The following is a 21955-nucleotide window of genomic DNA, read 5'->3' as shown; positions in this document are numbered from 1 at the left end:
TCTCTCAAGTCACCTCTCATCCTTCTTCGCTCCAATGAGAAAAGCCCTAGCTCCCTCAATCTTTCTTCGTAGGACATGCCCTCCAGTCCAAGCAGCATCCTGGTAAATCTCCTCTGCACCCTCTCTAAAGCTTCCACATCCTTCCTATAATGAGGCGACCAGAACTGAACACAATATTCCGTGTGGTCGAACCAGGGCCTTATAGAGCTGCAGCATAACCTCGCGGGTCTTAAACTCAATCCCCCTGTTAATGAAAGCCAACACACCATACGCCTTCTTAACAACCCTATCAACTTGGGTGGCAACTTTGAGCGATCTATGGACATGGACCCCAAGATCCCTCTGTTCCTCCACACTACCAAGAATCCTGTCTTTAAGCCTGTATTCCGCATTCAAATTCGACCTTCCAAAATGAATCACTTCACACTTTTCCAGGTTGAACTCCATCTGCCACTTCTCAGCCCAGCTCTGCATCCTGTCAATGTCCCGTTGCAACCTACAACAGCCTTCCACACTATCCACAACTCCAGCAACCTTCGTGTCATCGGCAAACTTGCTAATCCAGCCTTCCACTTCCTCATCCAAGTCATTTATAAAAATCGCAAAGAGCAGAGGTCCCAGAACAGATCCTTGTGGAACACCACTGGTCACCGAGCTCCATGCTGAATACTTTCCATCTACTACCACCCTCTGACTTCTATGGGCCAGCCAATTTTGTATCCAGACAGCCAACTTTCCCTGAATCCCATGCCTCCTTACTTTCTGAATGAGCCTACCATGGGGAACCTTATCAAACGCCTTGCTAAAATCCATATACACCACATCCACTGCTCTTCCTTCATCAATGTGTTTTGTCACATCCTCAAAGAATTCAATAAGGCTTGTGAGGCATGACCTGCCCCTCACAAAGCCATGCTGACTGTCTCTAATCAAACCATGCTTTTCCAAATAATCATAAATCCTGTCTCTCAGAATCCTCTCCAATAATTTGCTGTTTTGTCAAAAACTCTGTCTGTCAGAATACAAATTAAACTGAGCTCCTATTTGCCTGTCTGGCTATAAAAGATCATTTGGCACTATTTGAGGAAGAGCCAGGAGTTCTTCCAGTGTCGAACATGACCCAAAATAGATTAACTGGTCATTTAACTCATTGCTGTTTTTAGGACCTTTCTGTGCACAATGCCACATTTACCTTATAAAACAACAATGGCTGTGTTTAAGGTAATAGGAATGGGATTGAATATTATGAGATTAGAACCAATAACTATGAATGGTTAGGGTGGTACCCTTTTTTATCTGATCCCACTGAAGTTTCTTCAAATTTAGTAACGCAAAACTGAGCAATTTTTCCGTAATCCTGCTAAAGGCAGAAGGGTAGACTGTGGGAAATAGAAATATAACATTGATACAGTAAGGCGCACTCATCTGAGGCTTGGGGCAAGTCACGTAGGGTTGGATTTTGTGTTGGAGAAGTGGCTCCTGGCGCCGGGCCAAAAAGGTGGGGGAAAGCCTGCCTTGACCTTTTCATGCACCCCCCACCACCTCCTCCACCAACCCGGAGTGATCTTCCAGTCTTTTTAAATCTAAGTTTCAGAAGCCGGGATCCCCACCCCTCTAATGACAGGGATCCCGACTCCAGGAGCTTCCGACCAATCAGAGGGCCAGCAGCTCAGCATTATCAGCAGGGGCACTGGGAGCAGTGGCCACTGCTGGTACTGCAGAGGCCTTGGACCCAGGCCCAGTGCTGGAACCCTGGTAGGTGAGGCAGGGTCGCCGGGACCAGTCTGGAAGGTCAAGGTGAGAGGGCGGGCGAGGAGGTGGTTGTGCAGTCAATGGTGGGGAGGGGGGGGGTGCGGGTGGGGTGTTCCAGGGGGTGAAGTGGTTCCTGGCAGAGGTCCTCCATGGACCACAGATTGCCCACAGAGGAGGGACACCTCCCCTATGCAAGCCAGCAGGGAGTGCACCTCATGTTACAAGGTGCCCTCCACGTGTAACCAAGGCACCCCCCGCCGCTAGTAATATCCCAGTGGAGGCGGGAAGAGACCCTTAATTGGACATTAATGGGCCACTTAGGGGCCTCAGTTGGCCTCTGGGCGAGAAGGCCGTCATTGGCCTATCCCACCCCCGGGAAGATCACTAGACGATGGGGAGACGATGGGGCCTTTGACCCCCACCACCTGTCACGATACTCCGTGCCCTCCCTGCCTCCAACCCGCCTCAGAGGGCCGCATAAAATCCCGGCCATAGTCATGGTGATGTAATTATTACATCTTATTCACACCCATACTACAGGCTGACCAACAACTGCTGTGGAAGCACTTGCTCCTGATACAAAACAGGAAAAGTAGTCCAGGCCTTAAGATGACTAATCTTTAGAAGCTTTACAAAAATAGTTTCTAACCTTTGGTCCTTGAAATCCTGGGATGCCTGGGGGACCTGGAGGACCCTGTAGATATCAGTATTTTGTATTTTAAATGTTTACAAATATTCAAAAAAATATTTAAATTATTAATTCTATGAGAATTTAAAGTTAAGTCAAATTTATAAGTACCTACCCTACTAACATAATAGATGGTCAGAGTACACAGACCTCGAACTTTTGCCACAAACACATGTACAAAATATGTAAACAGCATCAAGTAACTTGAATTTCATTTAAAAAAGTGATGATTGGTGGATACACATTATTCTGAATTAGTCTTCAGTACACTTATTCAAATTGGGTCACTAATTGTAGCCACAAATTGTGAGTTTTTATATTGATTTAGAAATACACAATGTATTAGCAAGGCCACTGACTTACGGCTATTGAATAGGTAGAATTCCATTTCCATTACATGGTATTAAGTAGTGTTTACAATTGCTTTGGAGATAGAGGAGGAAAAATTGGATTAAGCATGTTTTCAGGCACGGGGTCACAATGCGCTTATCCCCTGCGCCAAGTCCAATTGAGGTATGGAGCATGCAACGTCGTGCTACCTCTTCCTTTCTATGATTGTGCAGTCCAGCACAGAACATGCTGCTGACTGGCTGGATTATTGAAAGGGGGCCCAGTCGTGTGTGTGGACAGCACGTGTTTCAACTAGCCTGCACGTCTTAATGGCTACCTTCCCCGCTTAAAGGGGAACTGCAGCCATTAGACAGAAGTTGCAGTTGACTGTGGCAGAAGTGGTTACAAGGAGAAGCACACCAAATTGAGCAGCAGAGCAGAGAGAGAGGGCTCCCAGGTTTTCTGATACGTGCTGGAGGCATCAGTACAGGAGGTGGAAAGGAGGAGAGAAGCAATGTTTCTACAGGGGGCCATGAGGTCCTCAAGGCACAACCTGAGAAGAGAATGGGAGCAGGTGGTTAGAGAGAGGTCAACTCCTGGAATCCAGCCCCAAGGACCTGGCAGCAGTGCTTGAAGTTCAATGACGAGTTCTGCTGCAGAGGACTTAGCTGAGGACTTTATTTCAAGATTTTGGCCAAGATGATGCTGTGATGGAGTATGTAGCGGATGGATTGAAAAGTGGCGAATTCTGGGGCAATGGTGATGATGGGATGATATCACAGGAGAACTGGAGTTTCCGCAGGTGCTCATGGACAGCCTGTCCAGAGCGAAGGGGTCCTGGATGTCTCCATGCCTTCTCTTCCTCCTCCTCCTGAGGTGACCTCTGAATGCCTGGTGGCAAGGGCTGTACCCTCATGATAGCAAGATTGTGGAGGACACAGCAGACCACCACAAACTAGAAACACCCTTCTTGAGAGTACTGGAGGGCTCCCCTCAAGTGGTCCAGGCAATGGAACTGTTGGTTCAGGATTCTGATGGTTTGATCGACAATGTTCCTTGTGGCTACATGGCTGTCATTATGAGCGTGTTGCCCTTGTGGGGTCGGGTGGTGGAGGGAAACCAGGTATACAATGGGCCTTCCTTGTCACCAGTCAGCCTTTGGTTCATCATCAACATGTCAGGCAGTATCTGTGGAGAGAAAAACAGAATTAACGTTTCAGGTCGATGACCTGAAATATTAACTGTTTTTCTCTCCACAGATGTTGCCTAACCTTCTGAGTATTTCCAGCATTTTCTGTTTTTGTTTCAGATCTCCAGCGTCTGCAATATTTTGCTTTTGTGCTTGTGCTCTGGTTCATCATATTGCCCAAAGATGACAGATATGGCTGACTACCTCATGATGAAGGTGTTGTGGCTGCTGCCAGGATAGCAGGTATTCACCAACATGGTGTTCTGGTCATTGTCACACACACGTTGATGGAGGGGTAAACCCTTGCGGTTTTGGGCTACTTCTCCCTGTTTACATGTAGGGCCTGTAAAGCCACGTGTTTACTGTCGATGGCTCCCTGTACCATTGGGAATCACAGTACCCTGGCAAAACCACTTGGTCACTCAATCTGCTTCTCTCTGGTAAGAGAGAAAATAATGAAATCCCCTCTTCTGGCATACAGGGCCTCTATTACCTCTCTGATACAGCGATGGATGGCAAACTGTGAAATGTTGGCAATATCGCCTTCTCCTACCTGGAAAGATTGTGAGGTGTAGAAATTGAGGGTGATGGTGACCTAGATGGTCAGTGGCAGTGCCATCCTCGCCCTGCTGTGCAGCTGTAGGGCCTGATGAAGGAGGTGGCACAGTTCAGTGACCACCTCCTTGCTGAATTGTAGGAGCCTCAGAATTCGCTCCTGGCTGAGGTGGAGGTAGGAGAAGAGTTCTCTGTAGACCCGAGATGAGTACGGCCTTCTGTAGAGAGCCCTCCTCCTTCTCCCTCTAGGCATAGCTTTCCCTTTCTGCTGCCTGTGCTCCGTGCCTTTGTCGTGTTGTCCAGTCAAGAGGGACTGCAACTGCAGGCCCCATAACTCTAGCAGGCTTTCTGTTAACAAGGCAGAAAACTCCTCCGGCCTCCCTGTCAGGTATAGCAATACTCCCTTCAAAATGCAACAAGTCACCGAAACTCCTTGATGAACACACCACGGTACTTCCACAAACTTTGCAATGGCAATAGTAAGTTAAACGCACCTCACCTGCAAGTTGGATGGCTGGCTCTTTAAATAACACCAATGGGTGGTGGCTTGGTGGGGGTGGGTGGTGGGGGTCCCCTTATGCAGTTGAATGCATGTTCAGTTAGGGATGATTATGAGAGGGGGTTGCCTGGAGCTGTGCAGTCCAAGTTGGCAGAACATGCGTCAATTCAGTTAGATATCATGATCTGCCCACTCTGCATGCTTCCGGTGCATGCATGGCACAGCCACACTAGAGCCCTAACAAGTATGATGAGCCTTGTGGGCGGCACCAGAAGTGGCTGGCAGCAGTGCGCCTGCCATTTTCAGCTGTTTCGGCTTCTGTAGCACCGGCTTCCATGAAATTGAAGCAGAATTTTGTAGCCAGAATTCTATGATTCAGTTTATTTCCCTGTAAAAAACAGGAAATGAGTAGTCTTGATGCTGATGATGATTATTATATGTACCTTTAACTATGTATTACATTTATAAAAATTTCTTAACCGTGAACACAGGAAAATGGAAGGTAGCATATAGTGGACTGGAGGTAGGTATGTGGCTTTAGTGGTAGTGGAGAAGGTTGTGTGCTTTATCACCACTTACGGGAAATGAAAGATTTTGGTTGTAAAGGCACACTGATGCGGGCAGTGATTCTGCAGTGGGACATTGCTGCAGTGATGATGCTTGAGATTTGGCTACATTGTGAGTTGGAACATGAGATTTGATTTCCAGGTTTGTGTATAGCAGCAATGTGAAAGTCTCCAGGGATCTGGTAGCATTGGAGACAGAGGGCCTAGAATTTAGCAGCATCAGGGGAAGGCTCAGGCACTGAGGACCCTCAGGCCTCTCAGAAATGTGAGGAGAAGGTGACTATGGCATGGGATCCTCCATCACCAGCAAGCCTGACGACAAACCAAGATTCAATGGGGAGTGTAGAAGGTTGTACCACAGGCACTAGGCATGCCTTAAAATGAAGCACCAAGCTAGTGAAACTCATACACAGGACTAATAGTATGCTGTAGACCATGATCACTTACTGTCCCACCATCAACATTGCCAGTGTTACCATTGACCAGAAGCTTAACTGAACCAGCAGTATGAACACCACAGCTACAAGGCTGGGTACAATACAAAATGTGGCTCCCTTCCTAACCCCTCAAAACCTTAACATCTACAAGTCAGGAGAGTGATTGAATATTTACCTCTCACCAGGAAAGATGCAAGAACATTGGCATCATCTAGGAGAAAGCCTGCTTGATTGGTGCCCCCTGCCACCAGACTCAAGCCCCTCCACCACTGGTGTACTGTGACTACACTATGTATTATCTACAGGAAGCACGGCAGAAACTTACTGAGCTTACTTTCACAGCTCTTCCAGTCTTGCATCCTTTGCCACCAGGAAGAATAAGAGTAGCAAGACTATGGGAACACCATCAAGCTCCCTATCAGCTCAACACCATCATGATTTGGACATACATTCCTTCATTGTTGCTGGGTCAAAATCCTGGAATTCACTAACTAACACCAACATAGGACAACATCAGCACAAGGACAGGAAGAAGACCTACCACCACCTTCTCAGGACATTTAGCGATGTACAATCAATGAAAGTTTGACAATGTTTCCCACTTGCCATGAATAAAAAAGGGGATGACATCAAAGCCACTCATTTACAGTGACTGACTAAGTCAAATATTAATTTAATTAAATGGTATTCTGGGATATTTACTGGTGCTTTGGGAAAGTAAATTCCATGACCATAATTTTGTGAAAATTGCTAACGAGTAGCCATTATTTTACATATATTTTCCTTCACCAGTGTATTTAATTTTAACCCTTAACAGTTTTAAAGCTGAGGATACAGAGCACGATAGTATGTAAGATGCACTCATTGGAGTCAGACATATGATAGAAATAGAGGGTAAGGAAAGTGGGGAAGAACTGCTTTAGTTCTGATGAAAGGTGACAGACCTGAAATGTTGGGCTGAATTTTACAGTGCCCTTGATGTCGGGCCCTGTGGCGGGGGGAGTCGGAAGATCGTTCTGGCAGCAGCCTGCCACGGAACCCACGCCATGAGGGCCGGGCCCGATTTTCCCGGCGGCAGCAGGGCTCCGTGGTGGCCCCTCCCCGCCACTGTGTGACGGGACCTGGATTAACATATGGTAATTAATTAAATGAATACATTTAAATACACTTACCTGTGATCTAACGGTTGGGCCGCGATCTTCAGAGCGGCAGCTGGCACTCCCACACCTTCACTTTCCTGTCTGGGGAAAGCAGGCGCCGCAGTGGTGGGGAAGGGGAGAACGTGAGATTTTTAGTGCCGGGGGTAGAGGGGAAACAGAGTCAAACTTTCGTTATTAGTGTAGGGGATGGTGGGAAGGGGTGAACTGTGAACTTTGTTCAGTTTGGGGGGGTTCATATTTGAGAGGTAAGTGTTTTCGGGGGGCAGAAGGGCAGATACTTAAATTTATTGTAATTGGGGGGTGGGAAAAGGGCGATAAAATTTTGATTTGAACAGTGGTGGTGGAGTGGGGGCGGGGGGTGGGGGTTGATTCCATTTAAAAATTTAAATTAGCCAACAGTGCTGGCTGCCCTGTAAAAATTGCGCCAATGCCTGTGCACCGGCAGCTGACGCCATTGCCAGCGTCGGAGAGTCTACCCCATCCATGTGATTGGGGGGGGTGGTGTGGTGAGCTAATTGGGTGTTTAAATGAGCCAGCCCATTAAAGTCCAGCTCCATTAACTCTGTTTCTCTCTCCACAGGTTCTGCCAGACCTGCTGTGTATTTCAAGCTCTTCCTGTTTTTATTAACTGCTTTAGGGATGTTTCTGGGCTTTCTTAACATGGGGAAGCTCCTTGGTTTTGGTAGTACTGACAGGTAATCAAAGACTTTGAAACCACTAGGGAATGGTCTTGGTAGCCCTGGGGGAAGGTCCTGAACTTAAGAGAGAACACTGGAATGGAAATTGAGGTTTAGCCAAAGAGGTTGTAACATCGCGATTGGCTCACTTGTGGATTCCTTACTTCCCTCAGCAGTGAGGGGAAAGCATGCAGCTGACAGCTTGGGGAGTGTACAGCAAGGGTTGTGAGAAGGGGTCAACACTGGGTTGAAACTTTATAAACGATCTCTGCAAACCTTAAATCTAGTGGTTGTCATTGAAAAGTATCTCTGAACCTGTCCCTCTGTTTACCTTCTGTCTCTCTGCCTCTCTTGGGGTCAGCAATTAATATCTTTATATTTTCAAACTAAAAACACTGCTGATAAGCAAGTGATAATCAGAAGATGTGTTTGCTTTCAAAATTCATTGCATTTATTTAAAAAGAATAGGATGAGGAAAGATACAGTTTCTCCTTCTATTTGCCTCTATGTCTTTGGAAATACTGACAGAAAAATGCAACCAAAAATCTTCACAACAGGGAGTAAGGTTTGTGGACAGGAAGCGTGAGACCTACATAAGTGTTTAAATGAATAAAAACATGCACACTTAGGTACTGGGTATTTATTTAAAGGACAGGGTATGTACTTCAATATCAAAATATGTCCTCAAGAATTTAAAATTATCGTGAGAAAATCCTGTCATGCAGAACAAGGGTATTTGCCAAGCATTCTGCTTTCTGGGGAATCTCACCCACCAGCAGTGGATAGCTGAGATTTGGGCAATTACAGCGAATGATTTTGCAACTATTAGAGTAAACTGAATTCATGTCTGGATTTCGAATATGTACTGCTGGTGGGCTGCAAGTGCAATGTTGGAAAATTACCTCATATCCTATCTTTTAAATATAATTACTTCCCTTAGGTTAGCTTGTTATCAACATTTTTAAAGATAAAATAATCTTATCACATATGAAAGCAAGTGACCTGCAGTTTTGTTGGGCTGGATTTTGTGGAAGAGGCAGGGCTCCCAGCGCTGGGCTGAAGAAGTGGGGGGAACCATGCCTCAGCCTTTTTGTGCCCCCTGTTCTGGAGGAGAAGTTTCCGATGCTGGGATCTCCGTCCCTTTGAAGATGGGGATCCTGCCTCCAGGAGCTGCTGGCCAATCACAGAGCCGGCAGCTCAGCAGTACTGGCAGCGCCTTTGGGAGCCGTGGCCACTGCCGGTACTGCAGAGGCCTTGGACTCAGGCCCAGTGCTGGAACCCCAGACCTCAGGTAAGTGAGGCGGGGTTACTGGGGCCAGACCAGAAAGCCTCAGCGGGGGGCGGGGGCGGGGGGGGTGGGGTTGGTGTGGTTGTAAATTCCGGGGATGAGGGTTCCTGGGAGGTACATTATTTCCTGGCTGGGCCCTCTGTGGGCCACAAATTGCCCACGGAGGAGGGTCACACCCCAAGCCCACAGAGAGGGTGCCTTGCAGAGGCCCCTGCTGCTGGTTAAATCCCAGTGGAGGGGGGAAGAGGCCCTTAAATAGCCATTAATAGGTCACTTAAGGGCCTCAGTTGGCCTCTGGACAGGAGGGTCATTGTTGGCCTATTCCACCCCCAGGAAAAATCACTTGGTGATGGGGTGGTGATGGGCCCCCTACACAAGTCCAGCAACCCCCCACCTCCTCCGGCCATCCATCACGATTTTTTGGGCCCCCAGGCCCCCAGAATTCCCTGGAATTTAGAAGGTTAAGGGGTGATTTGATCGAAGTTTTCAAGTTATTAAGGGAACCAGATAGGTTCTGCTAGTTGGGGAGTTGAGGACTAGAGGTATAGTCTAATAATTGGAGCCAGACCTTTCAGGAGTGAAATTAGCAAACACTTCTACATACAAGAGTGTGTTCGAACTTGGAATTCTCTTCTAGATGCTAGATCAATTGTTGATTTACATCTGAATTTGATAGATTTTTAATAACCAAAGGTATTAAAGGAATATGGGGTAAAGGTGGGTTTGTGGAGTTGCGAGCAGATATAACTGAATGGTGAAACAGGCTCAAGGGGTTAAATGGCCTACACCTGTTCCTATGTTCCTAAAATGTAAGAAATGAGGGAAAGTACCACAGCTGGAATTTTGCAGCCCCCACAAGAGTAGGCTGGTGGCGGGGGGGCTGTAAAATTGAGTGGCAGGCAAGGATGCAAGAAATGGCCCGTCCATCCCAGGTCAATCAAGGCTCTTAAGTAACCAATTAACTGCCACTTAAATGCCTCCTCCCATCATCGCTGATATTTTACCAGTGGCGAATGGGCAGCAAAGGCCCCCAGAATGCTGCCAGGTAAAACTTGGCAGCCCTCTTGCGGACTGGGGGGGGAGGCACTCCTGATCGGGCATCCTGTGCCCCACGGAGGCCACCCCCCATGGCCCAACAGCCCTCACTGCACAACATTCTCTCCTCCACCCAAATGAGCCCCCCTTGCCTTGCCAGGGCCTGGCTGACTGTCCCTGGCGAGGCCCGAAAAATGTACCTTCTTTCTGGGGTCATCACCCTCTTGCTGCTGTTGGCTGGGTGCAGTCCCAGTAGTGGCCATCGCTCTCGGTGACACTGCTGGGACTGAGAGCTGCTGGCCTGCTGATTGGCTGGCAGTTCTATTAGGTGGAACTTACTGCCTCAGAGAAGTGCAAGTCCCGCCCATGGCCAATTAAGGGCCTGGGGAGCAAAAAATCCTAGCGTGACTCCCAGGCTTGGCAGAGGCGGGCTCGTGCCCGACTTTTTGGCCAGTGGGCGGGGCCTCCTGCCTAATCTAAAATTCCAGTCCATGTGAACAGATAAATGCTACAATTTTAGAAATGTTTTTGGAAATGCTTGAATTTTTTGAGTAATGTAACTTATGTTATCACTTGATATAGAGTTCCATATTCTAAGGCATGTATACTAGAAACATAGAAAATAGGAGCAGGAGTAGGCCATTTGGCCCTTCGGGCCTGCTCCACCATTCAAAAAAGATCATGGCTGATCGTCTAATTCAGTAGAAATGAGGATATATATACTAGGACAAAGTTTTTTTTTAGAAGAAGATGACTTGGGAAAGTAATCTGATCTGCATTGCAATATAGAATTTGGTGTTTTAGTTGGGCTATTTAGATAGTGAATCAAATCTAATGAGCAAGTGGATAAAAACATGAAATGTACATTTATTTAAAAGAAATTCAGATTCCAAAGTGGCACTCTGACCTTGGAGCTCACAATGGCAGACAACTTAGAGCTGAATGGAGATCACAATAATAAATGACATCCCCATTGCACGTCTAGATATTGATAAAATGCTTGGGAGTCAGTGAAAACCTTAGCTTTTTGAGCATACAGTAAATCTTTAACCCTTGTTTCTGTTTGGCATATAGAATACAATGTTGTGCTATAATCTTTGTGTCATGTTCCTTTCAATTTTACACATTCTAATTCATGTTTAATGTACCTGTAGCGCCTCTTGAATTTTTCCATCGTAGTCTATTATCTCTGTTATTCCTTGTTCACCTTTTTGACCCTTCATACAATTTGATAATAAATAGAGAGGAAGTATTAATTAAACAGTATATGAGAAAACTGATTTGAAGAGAATCCTTCAATTCAAGCAATGATAAGGTGACTTCTAAATTCCTGGCACTGACAACCCCATGTGCAAACAGTGCTCCTCCCATACCTCCCTCACTGTACCTGGTGGCTTCTCATCTTTCTTCACACTAGGATTGCGTTCAGCACACAACAGATAATCAGTAACATTTCACTGGCTGTTGACACCAGATAAAATGAGTCTGATGCTATCTGTGTTCATGAGAGATGTGCCAGGAGTGCCAATAGTGTCAATGAGCTTACCATGCATTATCACACTTGACCAGCTGTTTATTACAGAGGTATTTTGAGCTCCTCAACAGGACAGACATGCTATGGGTGGGTGAAGGGGAGGGGGATGGGGTACAGCTTTTATCTCTACTCTGCTGCACTTCAGGATTAACGCATTGAAGAATCTTGTTGCAGAAAGAAATATTTGAAAACATTCTCTGAGAGGGTTGCGGAAGCAGATCCGATAGTGACTTTCAAAAGGACATTGAATAAATACTTGAAGGCACAAAATCTACGGAGCTATGGGAAAGACCAGGGGACTGGGACTAATTGGACAGATCTTTCAAAGAGCCAGCACAGACATGATGGGCCAAATGGCCTCCTTCCATGTGGTATCATTCTACACTTCTATGAAATAAATATTTGCTCAAAATTTTCTTTCTTGAAATTTCAAAGATGTCCAATTCAACTTCAATATGTCTGTTTCAAAATGTAGGCAAGGCTTGAATTACATGTCCTTAGTGCAGTTTAGACTAATGTCAGCCTTGGCTCAGTGATAGCATTCTGCCTGTGAGTCGGAAGAATGTGGGTTCAAGTCCCACACCAGGGACTTCAGCGCATAATCTAGGTTGACAATTTGATCCAGTACTGAGGGAGTGCTGCACAGTTGGAGATGTCTGCCCTCTCAGTTCAGTGTAAAAGATCCCATGGCACTATTCAAAGAAAAGCAGGCAATTCTCCATAGCGTGCTGGCCAATCTTTATCCCTCAACCAATATCACTTATGAAAACAGACTATCTGCTCACTATCTCATTGCTGTTTGTTGGACCTTCCTGTGTACAAATTCACATGTTTCCTACAACAGTTACTACACTTCAAAAGTACTTCATTGGCTTTAAAAACATTTAGGACATGCTGAGATTGTGAAAGTTGTTACATAAATTCAAATTCTTACTTGCTTAATGGGCAGTCTGTATCATATTGTGAAACCATTAAATTTCAGGCTGGTATGTGCAAATACAATATACAAGTTATTCTTCTAATATAAAGGACTTGTTTTCTGCATGCTAGCTATGAAAAATCATACATGTTTTCAGAATCAAATCATTCGATATTTAATGGCATCTAGAGTACAGGGGAAATCTTCCCCATTTATAACTTAAGGATGTCTTAGAGCATTTTACTGGTATAGTCTACTCTGGGCTCTGAGCAGGAGGAAGAAGGGTTGGGAAGAGAAAGCACAGCTAAAAAGAATAATGAGATCACACTGGCCAGAATTTTCCAGGTCTTTTGATGACAGGCCGGGATGGGGGGGAAGACTAGAAAAATGGTGCAGAAATGAGTTGGAGGCTCAACGACTTACTGCACCATGTCATTTTGGCAGAGAGGCCAATTGAGCCAAGTAAATGGCCAATTAAATGCCGCTTCCTGCCTCTGTGGGAATTTTGCCCACATTGGGGGGGTCCGCTGCTTCTTGGGGAGACCGCCCAGCGAAACCTGGCAGCCTCCCAACAGGTTCCGAGGGGACCCTCCTTTATGGGCACTCCATGGCCCATGGTGGCAATGGCTGCCCTCATGGCAATGGTGCCACTGGCACTCAGCGACCACTCCCCAACAACCACCCCCACCCCCCACCCCCACAATCGCTGGGGCCTGCCTGCCTGGTCCTGGGGACCCCGCCCCTGTAGCTAGTAGTGGCACTGGTAAGGCTGCTGGGCTCTTGGCCCTCCGATTGGGCCGGCAACTCTTGGGGGCGTGCTCCCGCTGTCCTCAATTGGGCAGCGACACCAACCCCCCCACCACCGTTGCAGTTACTTAATTCACCACCGTTGGCAATTATCCTCCCAGGGTCCTGCCACCGCCCGATATAGGGTCACTGCCCACTTTCGGCTCAGGCAGTGGGATCTCTGCTGTCTCCACAAAATTCAGCCTATTATTTTGGAAAGAAACAGATATCTGGGCAGAATTTTAGATTTTTTCTGATAATCTGTATTATTTCCCTCCATGTAGTATTAAATCTTAACTCTAAAAATGAATGTAATCCAACAAAATTATTACTTACATTCAGTCCTGCACGTCCCTTTTCACCTTTTTCCCCAGGTTCACCCTAAAATAAATTCCATGCCATCTTTATTAAAATCTGCTGACTGCAGATTAAAAATTAAGTGCAACCATAATTTAATACAATATTGTGTTTTATGATTTAATTAAGTACATGTTGTACTATGATAATCAAATCATACACCAACCTGTATCCCTTCAGACCCAAAAGGTTAGCTTCTCTTGATTTATCTTTATGTATTGCATGTATTGCAGAAGATGTAAATTAAAACTGTAGTTATACCTGCTGACAAAATAATTTTAATGCACCATGTTAATTTATTTGGCAGCTTTGATCTTTGCTGCTTTTCCCTATAGCAATAATCCATTTTACTTCTACAGCACCTTTAATATAGTATAATATCCCTTGGGTGCTTTGCATCTCTAGGATACCGAGTGGAAGTCTCGACAAGAAGTAAGCAAGGTGAGCAAAAGTGATTGAAGAGGTTGGTATTGAGGAGGCTTTTGAAAATGGAGAGAGATGTGGCAAACAATTTGGGAAGGGACCCTCAGAAAGCTAGTGCATGATGAATGAAGGCTCTGTCACCTTTGGTGGACTATATTTGGAGGGGTGGAGAATATAAGCTGGGATATTATTCCGGAGAAGGTTGCAGAGGCCGGGTGGAGAAAGGCCATAAAGAGATTAATAGAATAGGACAAAAATTTTGAAATCAATGCTTTAAGCATTGGGGATCCAGTGAAGATCAGGAATGATAGAGATGAAAGATAAAGTGGACTTACTGTGGGATAGGAAGTGGACAGAACTCTGATTGAATTCTCGCTTTTACTTTTCTGATCATTAACAACATAACTATTTTGACCTGGTGATATGGACAGCTTCACACTTCTTTCTTACCCTTCAATTAAGTCTGGTACTGAACCATGGTTAAATGATGCTGATTGTTTTAGTCTCTCATAAAGATTGTGCCCATCACACTTGACATTGTAGTCTGTCTGAAGCATTGTGAGTCAATGGCATCTCTGCTTGTAAACTCTGGGAAACCACTCGTAAAGCTGTCAAATGCAACTAACTATCCAACATGCTCTCAAATTACATTGTCTTTTCCATGATCAAAGACTCATCCTCCCATTCTTTTTCCATTAATTCACGGGTTTCCCAGGGCTATTACCTCTCCTGTTCCTTCTTCATATCAATGATCATCTCAACTCTCAATTTTAACTCTATCCAATCTTTGGAGATATTCCACTCCATATTCATCAACTCTTAAGTTTGCATGCCTATGATGTACTTAACCTCTAATCCTCATACTGTGCCATGCCTGAATCGTTACACCTTAATCTCTTCCATGTCCTTCAATGAGCAATATAAATCTTGCTGCTTTCAATTCTTCAAAAACCTATTTCTAACTAAAAGTTCGATCTTTACTGATGCCACCTTAATTATCGTTCATGTCACAATATTCGTAGTTTCATTGGGTGGAATCTTATGACACCCATGGAGGCAGGACCAGGAGGGAAATCTGAAAGGTCGCCATCGAATTGGCGGGCCAACGCATTCCTGCCTCTGGGCGATCTTGCCGGAGGCAGATGAGCAACAGAAGAGGCTACCCACCCGGAAGTAGTGGGTAGCCTATTAGTGACAACTAACTGGCCACTTGAGGACCTATTGGAGAGGAAAGGCCTCCTTTATTTAACTACCCTCCAACTCCAAAGCCACTTCTGCCACAGAGCCATAACTGCAGCCACAGGCCTCCCTGTCGAGGGGATCCCCCTCTACAATGATGACCTGGTAGCTGTGACCATAAACAATTTTAATAATTTCATATATCTTCTCAGGTCGCCTCCAACTTGCGTTCTCCTGTCTGCTGTAGCAGCGCCCACCTTTCCCAGTGGGGCTGCCGGCAGGACATCACTGTGGGACCTCCCATTGGGCCAGCCGGGTGCCTGTTCCACCCACCAATTGGACAGAGCTCTGGGAGGCGGCCTCTTAATTGGCTGCATCTGATAAGATTGTGAAAGCAGGCGGCCAACACCAGCAAAGGCTATGGGTCCTGTCAATATCAAACTATAGAACTGAAGACTTATGTTGCAGAACTGGCTGTGCCTCTAGCCAAGCTGCACCAGTACAGGTACAACACTGGCATCGACCCGACACTTTGGAAAATTGCCCAGGTATATCCTATCCACAAAAAGCAGGATAAATCCAATCTGGCTAATTACCACCCCATCACTCTACTCACGATCATCAGCAAAGTGATGACAGGTGTCGCCAACACTGCTATCAAGCGCCACTTAAACAGCAACAACCTGCTCAATAATGCTCAGTTTGGGTTCTGCCAAGACCACTTGGCTCCTGACCTCATTACAGCCTTGGTCCAAACATGGACAAAACAGCTGAACTCGAGGTGAGGTGAGAGTGATTTCCCCGGATATCTAGGCAGCATTTGACTGAGTGTGGCATCAAGCAGCCCTAGCCAAACTGAAGTCAATGGGAATCAGGGGGAAAATTCTCCATTGGTTGGAGTCATACCTAGCACAAAAGAAGACGGTTGTGGTCATGGGAGGCCTATCATCTCAGTTCCAGGACATCGCTGCAGGAGTTCTTCAGGGTAGTGTCCTAGGCCCAAACATCTTCAGCTGCTTCATCAATTACCTTCCCTCCACCATAAGTTCAGAAGTGGGGATGATCACTGATGATTGTACGATGTTCAGTACCATTCACAACTCCTCAGGTACTGAAGCAGTTCGTGTCCAGATGCAGCAAGACCTGAACAACATTCGAGCTTGGGCTAATAAGTGGCAAGTAAATTCGTGTCACACATGTGCCAGGCAATGAACATCTCCAACAAGAGAGAATTTAACCATCGCCTCATGACATTCAACAACATTACCGTTGCTGAATCTCCCACTTTCAACATCCTGGGGGTTGCCATTGACTAGAAACTGAACTGGAGCAACCATATAAATACTGTGGCTACAGGAGCAGATCAGAGGCTGGGAATTCTGTGGTGAGTAATCCACCTCCTGACTCCCCAAAGCCTGTCTACCATCAACAAAGCGCAAGTCAGGAGTGTGATGGAATACTCTCCACTTGCCTGGATGAGTACAGCTCCAACAACTCTCAGGAAGCTCGACACCAGGACAAAGCAGCCCACTTGATCGGCACCCCCTTCACCACCTTAAACATTCACTCTCTCCACCGACGTACAGTGGTAATAGTGTGTACCATTTACAAGATGCACTGCTGCAACTCACCATGCCTCCTTCGACAGCACCTTCCAAAACTCCAACCTCTTCCACGTAGAAGGACAAGGGCAGCAGATGCATGGGAACACAACCATCTGCCACACACCATCCTGGCTTGGAAATATATCGCCGTTCCTTCACTGTTGCTGGATCAAAATCCTGGAACTCCCTCCCTAACAGCACTGTGGGTGTACCCGTACCAGAAGGACTGCAGCGATTCAAGAAGGTGGCTCACCACCACCTACTGAAGGGAAATTAGGGATGGGCAACTAATGCTGGTTTTGCCAGTGATGCCCACATCCCATAAAACAAATATAAAACAAATCACCCACTTTTGCTCCTGACCACAAAAAATCTTCAAAGGCAGTAAGTTTCCTCTGAGTTCAGTAAGCTCTATCTATGGGAGCTAATATTCCTAGTTGCATTCGGATGGGGAAAGAAATACAGCAGCAGCGGCAGTGGCCATTGCAACCAGTACATACAACAGCTGGGTCATTTAGAAGACAGAAAGTGAAGGGGACAGCTCACAGGAGGCTTTGCCCATTACACAGGGTGTACAGACCAAGAGTCACTTTCTTGGATCTATCCGAGGTGCAGTACATCAGGAGACTTTGCTTTACCTTTGTAGGCCTCTGCAGTCTCCTGCAACTGTACCAAGGTACCATGCTTTGTGGCTGTCAAAGTCACCACAGCCCTTAACTTCTCTGGCAGCCGCTCCTTCTAGACTGCTACAGTGGGTGTCTTCCCCATTTCCCAGGCTGCACTCCACAGCTGCATTAAGCAGATCAGCAATGCTAGGGCTAAACAGTACATTATTTTTCCCATTGTTGCCAACACTCAACAGGAGAGCTCATGAATTTGCAGCAGTGGCTGGCTTCCCTTATGTCCAGGGCATTGTTAATTGCAAATGTGTTGCCATCAGGGGACCAGAATAACAGCTGGCTTCATTCATGAATATTAAAGGGCTACTTCTCAATTAACATCCAGCTGATCTGTGATCACAGAAACAGGTTCATCCAAGTTTGTGTAAGGTACCCAGGTAACTTTTTATTTTCAGTCATGGGATGTGAGCATCGCAGGCAAGGCCAGCATTTATTGGCCATCCCGAATTGCCTTTGAGCTGTCCTGATGCATTTATTCTGCGACAATGAACCACACCGAGCCCCGACCTTGCAACATTATTTGACCATTCCACCAAAGTGACAGTGGCTGCTGGAGGAATTAATGGCTCGTAACACCCATCCGCAACCCCTCCTGAATAACACCATGGATGAAGACTGACTACACACAGGGCTGTGAAACAGAGTTCAGGTGTTTGGACGGGTCAGTGGGCAGTGGGGGGTGGTTCCCTACAATATGCCCCAGCTCTCTCCTTGCCCTAACCACCTTCACAAGACCCTCCAGGGAGATATTTGAAAACTGGGGGCAGCCTGTGACTCATTCTCCCGCAGTATAACAAGCAAATCTGGTATCAGGGAATGCAACATCTCTAGAAGAGGTGCATTCTTACTTTAAATTGGCCTTAGGCAGCTGGTGGGTGCCCTGCTAAGTCAGCAGCTACAATACCAAATCAAGAAAATGGCCACAAGTGCCCCAAAAAACAGCAGCTTTGAAATTGACATAGGATGGGAATGGACCAGGAAATGGACCATTTTAACCCTTGCTCAGTCTGGCTTCTGATGAGTCCGGGCAATTAAAATTCCCCCACTGATTTGCTACTTGGCAGCACATGAGTAAAGTTCTGTGCATGGCATGAAGATATTTCTACAACATTCTGGGATGACCTCAAAGGGGCAGCAGTGCTGAAATTATAAATCATGTGCAGAGTTTTGTCAGCAAATCCTGATAAATGGACAAGAACCTAGAAAACAGTCACTGTATAATGGCAACGGATTACATGTATAATAACATCAGGACTTGGGCAAAATGTTTGCGATCCTTCTGGGGAGTGTGTTAGCACTGTAAATTCACTGGAACATGGCTTGCTGTCTAAAACAATTCTTTACTATGCTTAGATTAACTGAATCTGGAATTGAACTGAATTCTGTGAAGGTGGATTGATATGTAAAATATAAAGTTACCATACCAATAGTACCAGGTAATGCAGAGGTTATAGAAAGGGAGGAACTTAGAACAATCATCATCACTAGGGAAAAAGTACTGAGCAAACTATTGGGGTTGAAAGCAGACAAGTCCCCAGGGCCTGATGCCCTACAACCTAGGGTCTTAAAGGAAGTGGCAGTGGAGATAGTGGATCCATTGGTTATAATATTCCAAAATTCTCTGGATACGGGAAAGGTTCCAGTGGATTGGAAAAAAGCTAATGTAACGCTCTTATTCAAAAAGGGAGGGCGGCAGAAAGTAGGAAACTATAGACCAGTTAGTTTAACATCTGTCGTTGGGAAATTGTTCGAATCTATTATTAAGGAAGTAATAACAGGACATCTAGAAAGTTAAATGCAATCCATCAGAGTCAGCATAGTTTTATGAAGGGTAAATCGTGTTTGACTAATTTGCTAGAGTACTTCAAAGATGTAACAAGCAAAGTGGATAATGGGGATCCTGTAGATGTAGTTTATCTGGACTTCCAGAAGGCATTTGATAAGGTGCTGCACAAAAGGTTAATACACAAGGTACGTTCACATGGGGTTAGGGGTAATTTATTAGCTTGGATAGAGGATTGGCTAACCAACAGAAAACAGAGTTGGGATAAATGGGTCTTTTTCTGGTTGGCAAGATGTAACTAGTGGGGTGCCACAGGGTTTGGTCCTCGGGCCCCAACTATTTATAATCCATATAAATGGCTTGGATGCAGGGATAGAAGGTACTATAGCCAAATTTGCAGATGACACTAAAATAGGTGGGACAGTAAGTTGCACTAAAGAAATAAGAAATCTACAAATGGATATGGATAGATTAGATAAATGGGCCAAAATTTGGTAGATAGATTTTAACATGGATAAGTGTGAGGTTATCCATTTTGGTCGGAAGAATAGAAAGGCAAATTATTATCTAAATAGAGAGAAACTTCAGAGTGCTTCGGTGCAGAGGGATCTGGGTGTCCTCGTGCATGAATCGCAGAAAACTAGTTTGCAGGTGCAGCAGGTAATAAGGAAGGCAAATGGAATTTTGACATTTATTGCTAAAGGAATAGAATATAAAAGTAGGGAAGTGTTGCTGCAACTGTATAAGGCATTAGTGAGACCGCACCTGGAGTATTGTGTACAGTTTTGGCCCCCTTAGTAGAGAAAGGATGTAGTTGCATTGGACGCAGTTCAGAGGTTCACTAGATTGATTCCAGAGATGGGGGGTTTGTCTTATGAAGAGAGATCGAACAGTTTAGGCCTTTACTCTCTGGAGTTTAGAAGAATGAGAGGAGATCTAATTGAGGTATATAAGATGATTAAGGGGATTGACAAAGTAGACATAGAGAGGATGTTTCCTCTTGTGGGGCAATCTAGAACGAGAGGTCATAGTTTCAGGATAAGGGGTAGCAGATTTAAAACAGAGATCAGGAGAAATTACTTCTCTCAAAGGGTAGTGAATCTGTGGAATTCATTACCCCAGAGTGCGGTGGATGCCAGGACACTGGGTAAATTTCAGGAGGAGATGGACAGATTTTTAATTAGAAATGGGATGAAGGGTTATGGAGAACAGGCAGAAAAGTGGAGTTGAGGCCAAGATGAGATCAGCCATAATTGTATTGAATGGCGGAGCAGGCTCGAGGGGCTGAATTGTCTACTCCTGCTCCTAGTTCTTATGTTCTTATACCTCCTGGTAATCAATTATTGATTATCATGCAACTAAATTACAGTTATGTCACAATAATTTATCCTTCAGGATAATATGGATAATAATTTATCCTTTTTATGGTAAAGCTATTTGAAGGATAATTCTTTCATGAGTTGTAAAAAGCTTCAGTGATATAAAACAATTATTATTGTGCTTAAAACTTTTGGGCTTCTGTGGATGTCCTGCTGAAGTTAAGGCAGACGCTCGGGGGAACTTGCATTGTCTATATATTTAGAAAATGAAGTAAATTTATTGTTTACCTTTAATCCTACCAATCCACGTAATCCCTGGGGGCCCGCAATACCCTTTTCTCCCTGAATAAATGAGGAGCGTGTAAGTACAAATCGCAAAATATTCAGTAAACATACACCCTCAAAACAGACTGTTTTTTTTATCACTATATTAACAGCATTCATGTCAGCATTCAACATTTGTATTATGTTGGCTGATAAATGACAAGTCCTGTAAAAAGAGCTGAACAAGGAGCAAACTAAGGGGGTATTTTCTAATCCTTGTTAGTCTTAATGAAAAAGATTTCAATTCAAATTTGTCTAACGTCAGGAAAAAACATTAATACACTTTTCACCCATTTATGGTGCTGCTCTGAGAATTCATACCCTTCCAAAGGTGAGTGGGAAAAGGGTTACAAAAGCCAATCTTTGCTGTTAAGGACATTCAGGATGAACCCTCCATAGAGGCCAATTAACTGTCACTTAAGGGCCTCCTTCCGTGCCACAGGAAGGTTAAAACCAGGCGGCCTTCTTGCAGGCTGGGGGGAGGTGGCTGTCCTGATTGGGCACCCTGTGCCCCTCAGAGGGCCGTCCCCGAAGCTCCAACCACCCCCAACGCACAACAAACCCCCACCCCCTAACCAACCCCCCCCCCCCTTGCCTCGCTGGGGCCCAGCCAATTGTCCCAGGCGAGGCCCTAAAAATTTACTTGAGTTCTGGGGCCGTCCTTCCTGTTGCTGCCAATGGCTGGATGTAGTACCAACAGTGGCCACTGCTCCCAGTGTTGCTGCTGGGACTAAGAGCTGCTGGCCTACTGATTGGCTGGCAGCTCCATTAGGTGGAGCTGCCTGCCTCAAGGAAGTGAAGTCCTGCCCAAGACCAATTAAGGGTGTGGGGAGCAAAATATTCCCAGCCAAGCTCCCCAGGCCCAGCGGAG

The 21955-nt window shown here is 45.6% G+C and overlaps 1 protein-coding gene across 1 annotated transcript in view; it reads right to left on the bottom strand.

Annotated features, from left to right (window-relative positions):
- Positions 1-21955, bottom strand: part of LOC137375617 (collagen alpha-1(XXIII) chain-like) — a 339099-nt gene that overhangs the window by 65497 nt on the left and 251647 nt on the right. The window contains exons 9-11 of the mRNA XM_068042994.1: positions 21049-21102; positions 13752-13796; positions 11325-11393 (exon numbers count right to left, since the gene is read on the bottom strand). Coding sequence (XP_067899095.1) covers positions 11325-11393; positions 13752-13796; positions 21049-21102 — 168 coding nt within the window. The remainder of the gene's footprint in view (positions 1-11324; positions 11394-13751; positions 13797-21048; positions 21103-21955) is intronic.

The sequence above is a fragment of the Heterodontus francisci genome, chromosome 12 (assembly GCF_036365525.1).
Source record: "Heterodontus francisci isolate sHetFra1 chromosome 12, sHetFra1.hap1, whole genome shotgun sequence".
NCBI classification, from domain to species: Eukaryota; Metazoa; Chordata; class Chondrichthyes; order Heterodontiformes; family Heterodontidae; genus Heterodontus; species Heterodontus francisci.
The sequence above is the reverse complement of the archived record's forward strand: the minus strand, read 5'-3'. Positions and strand labels throughout refer to the sequence as shown.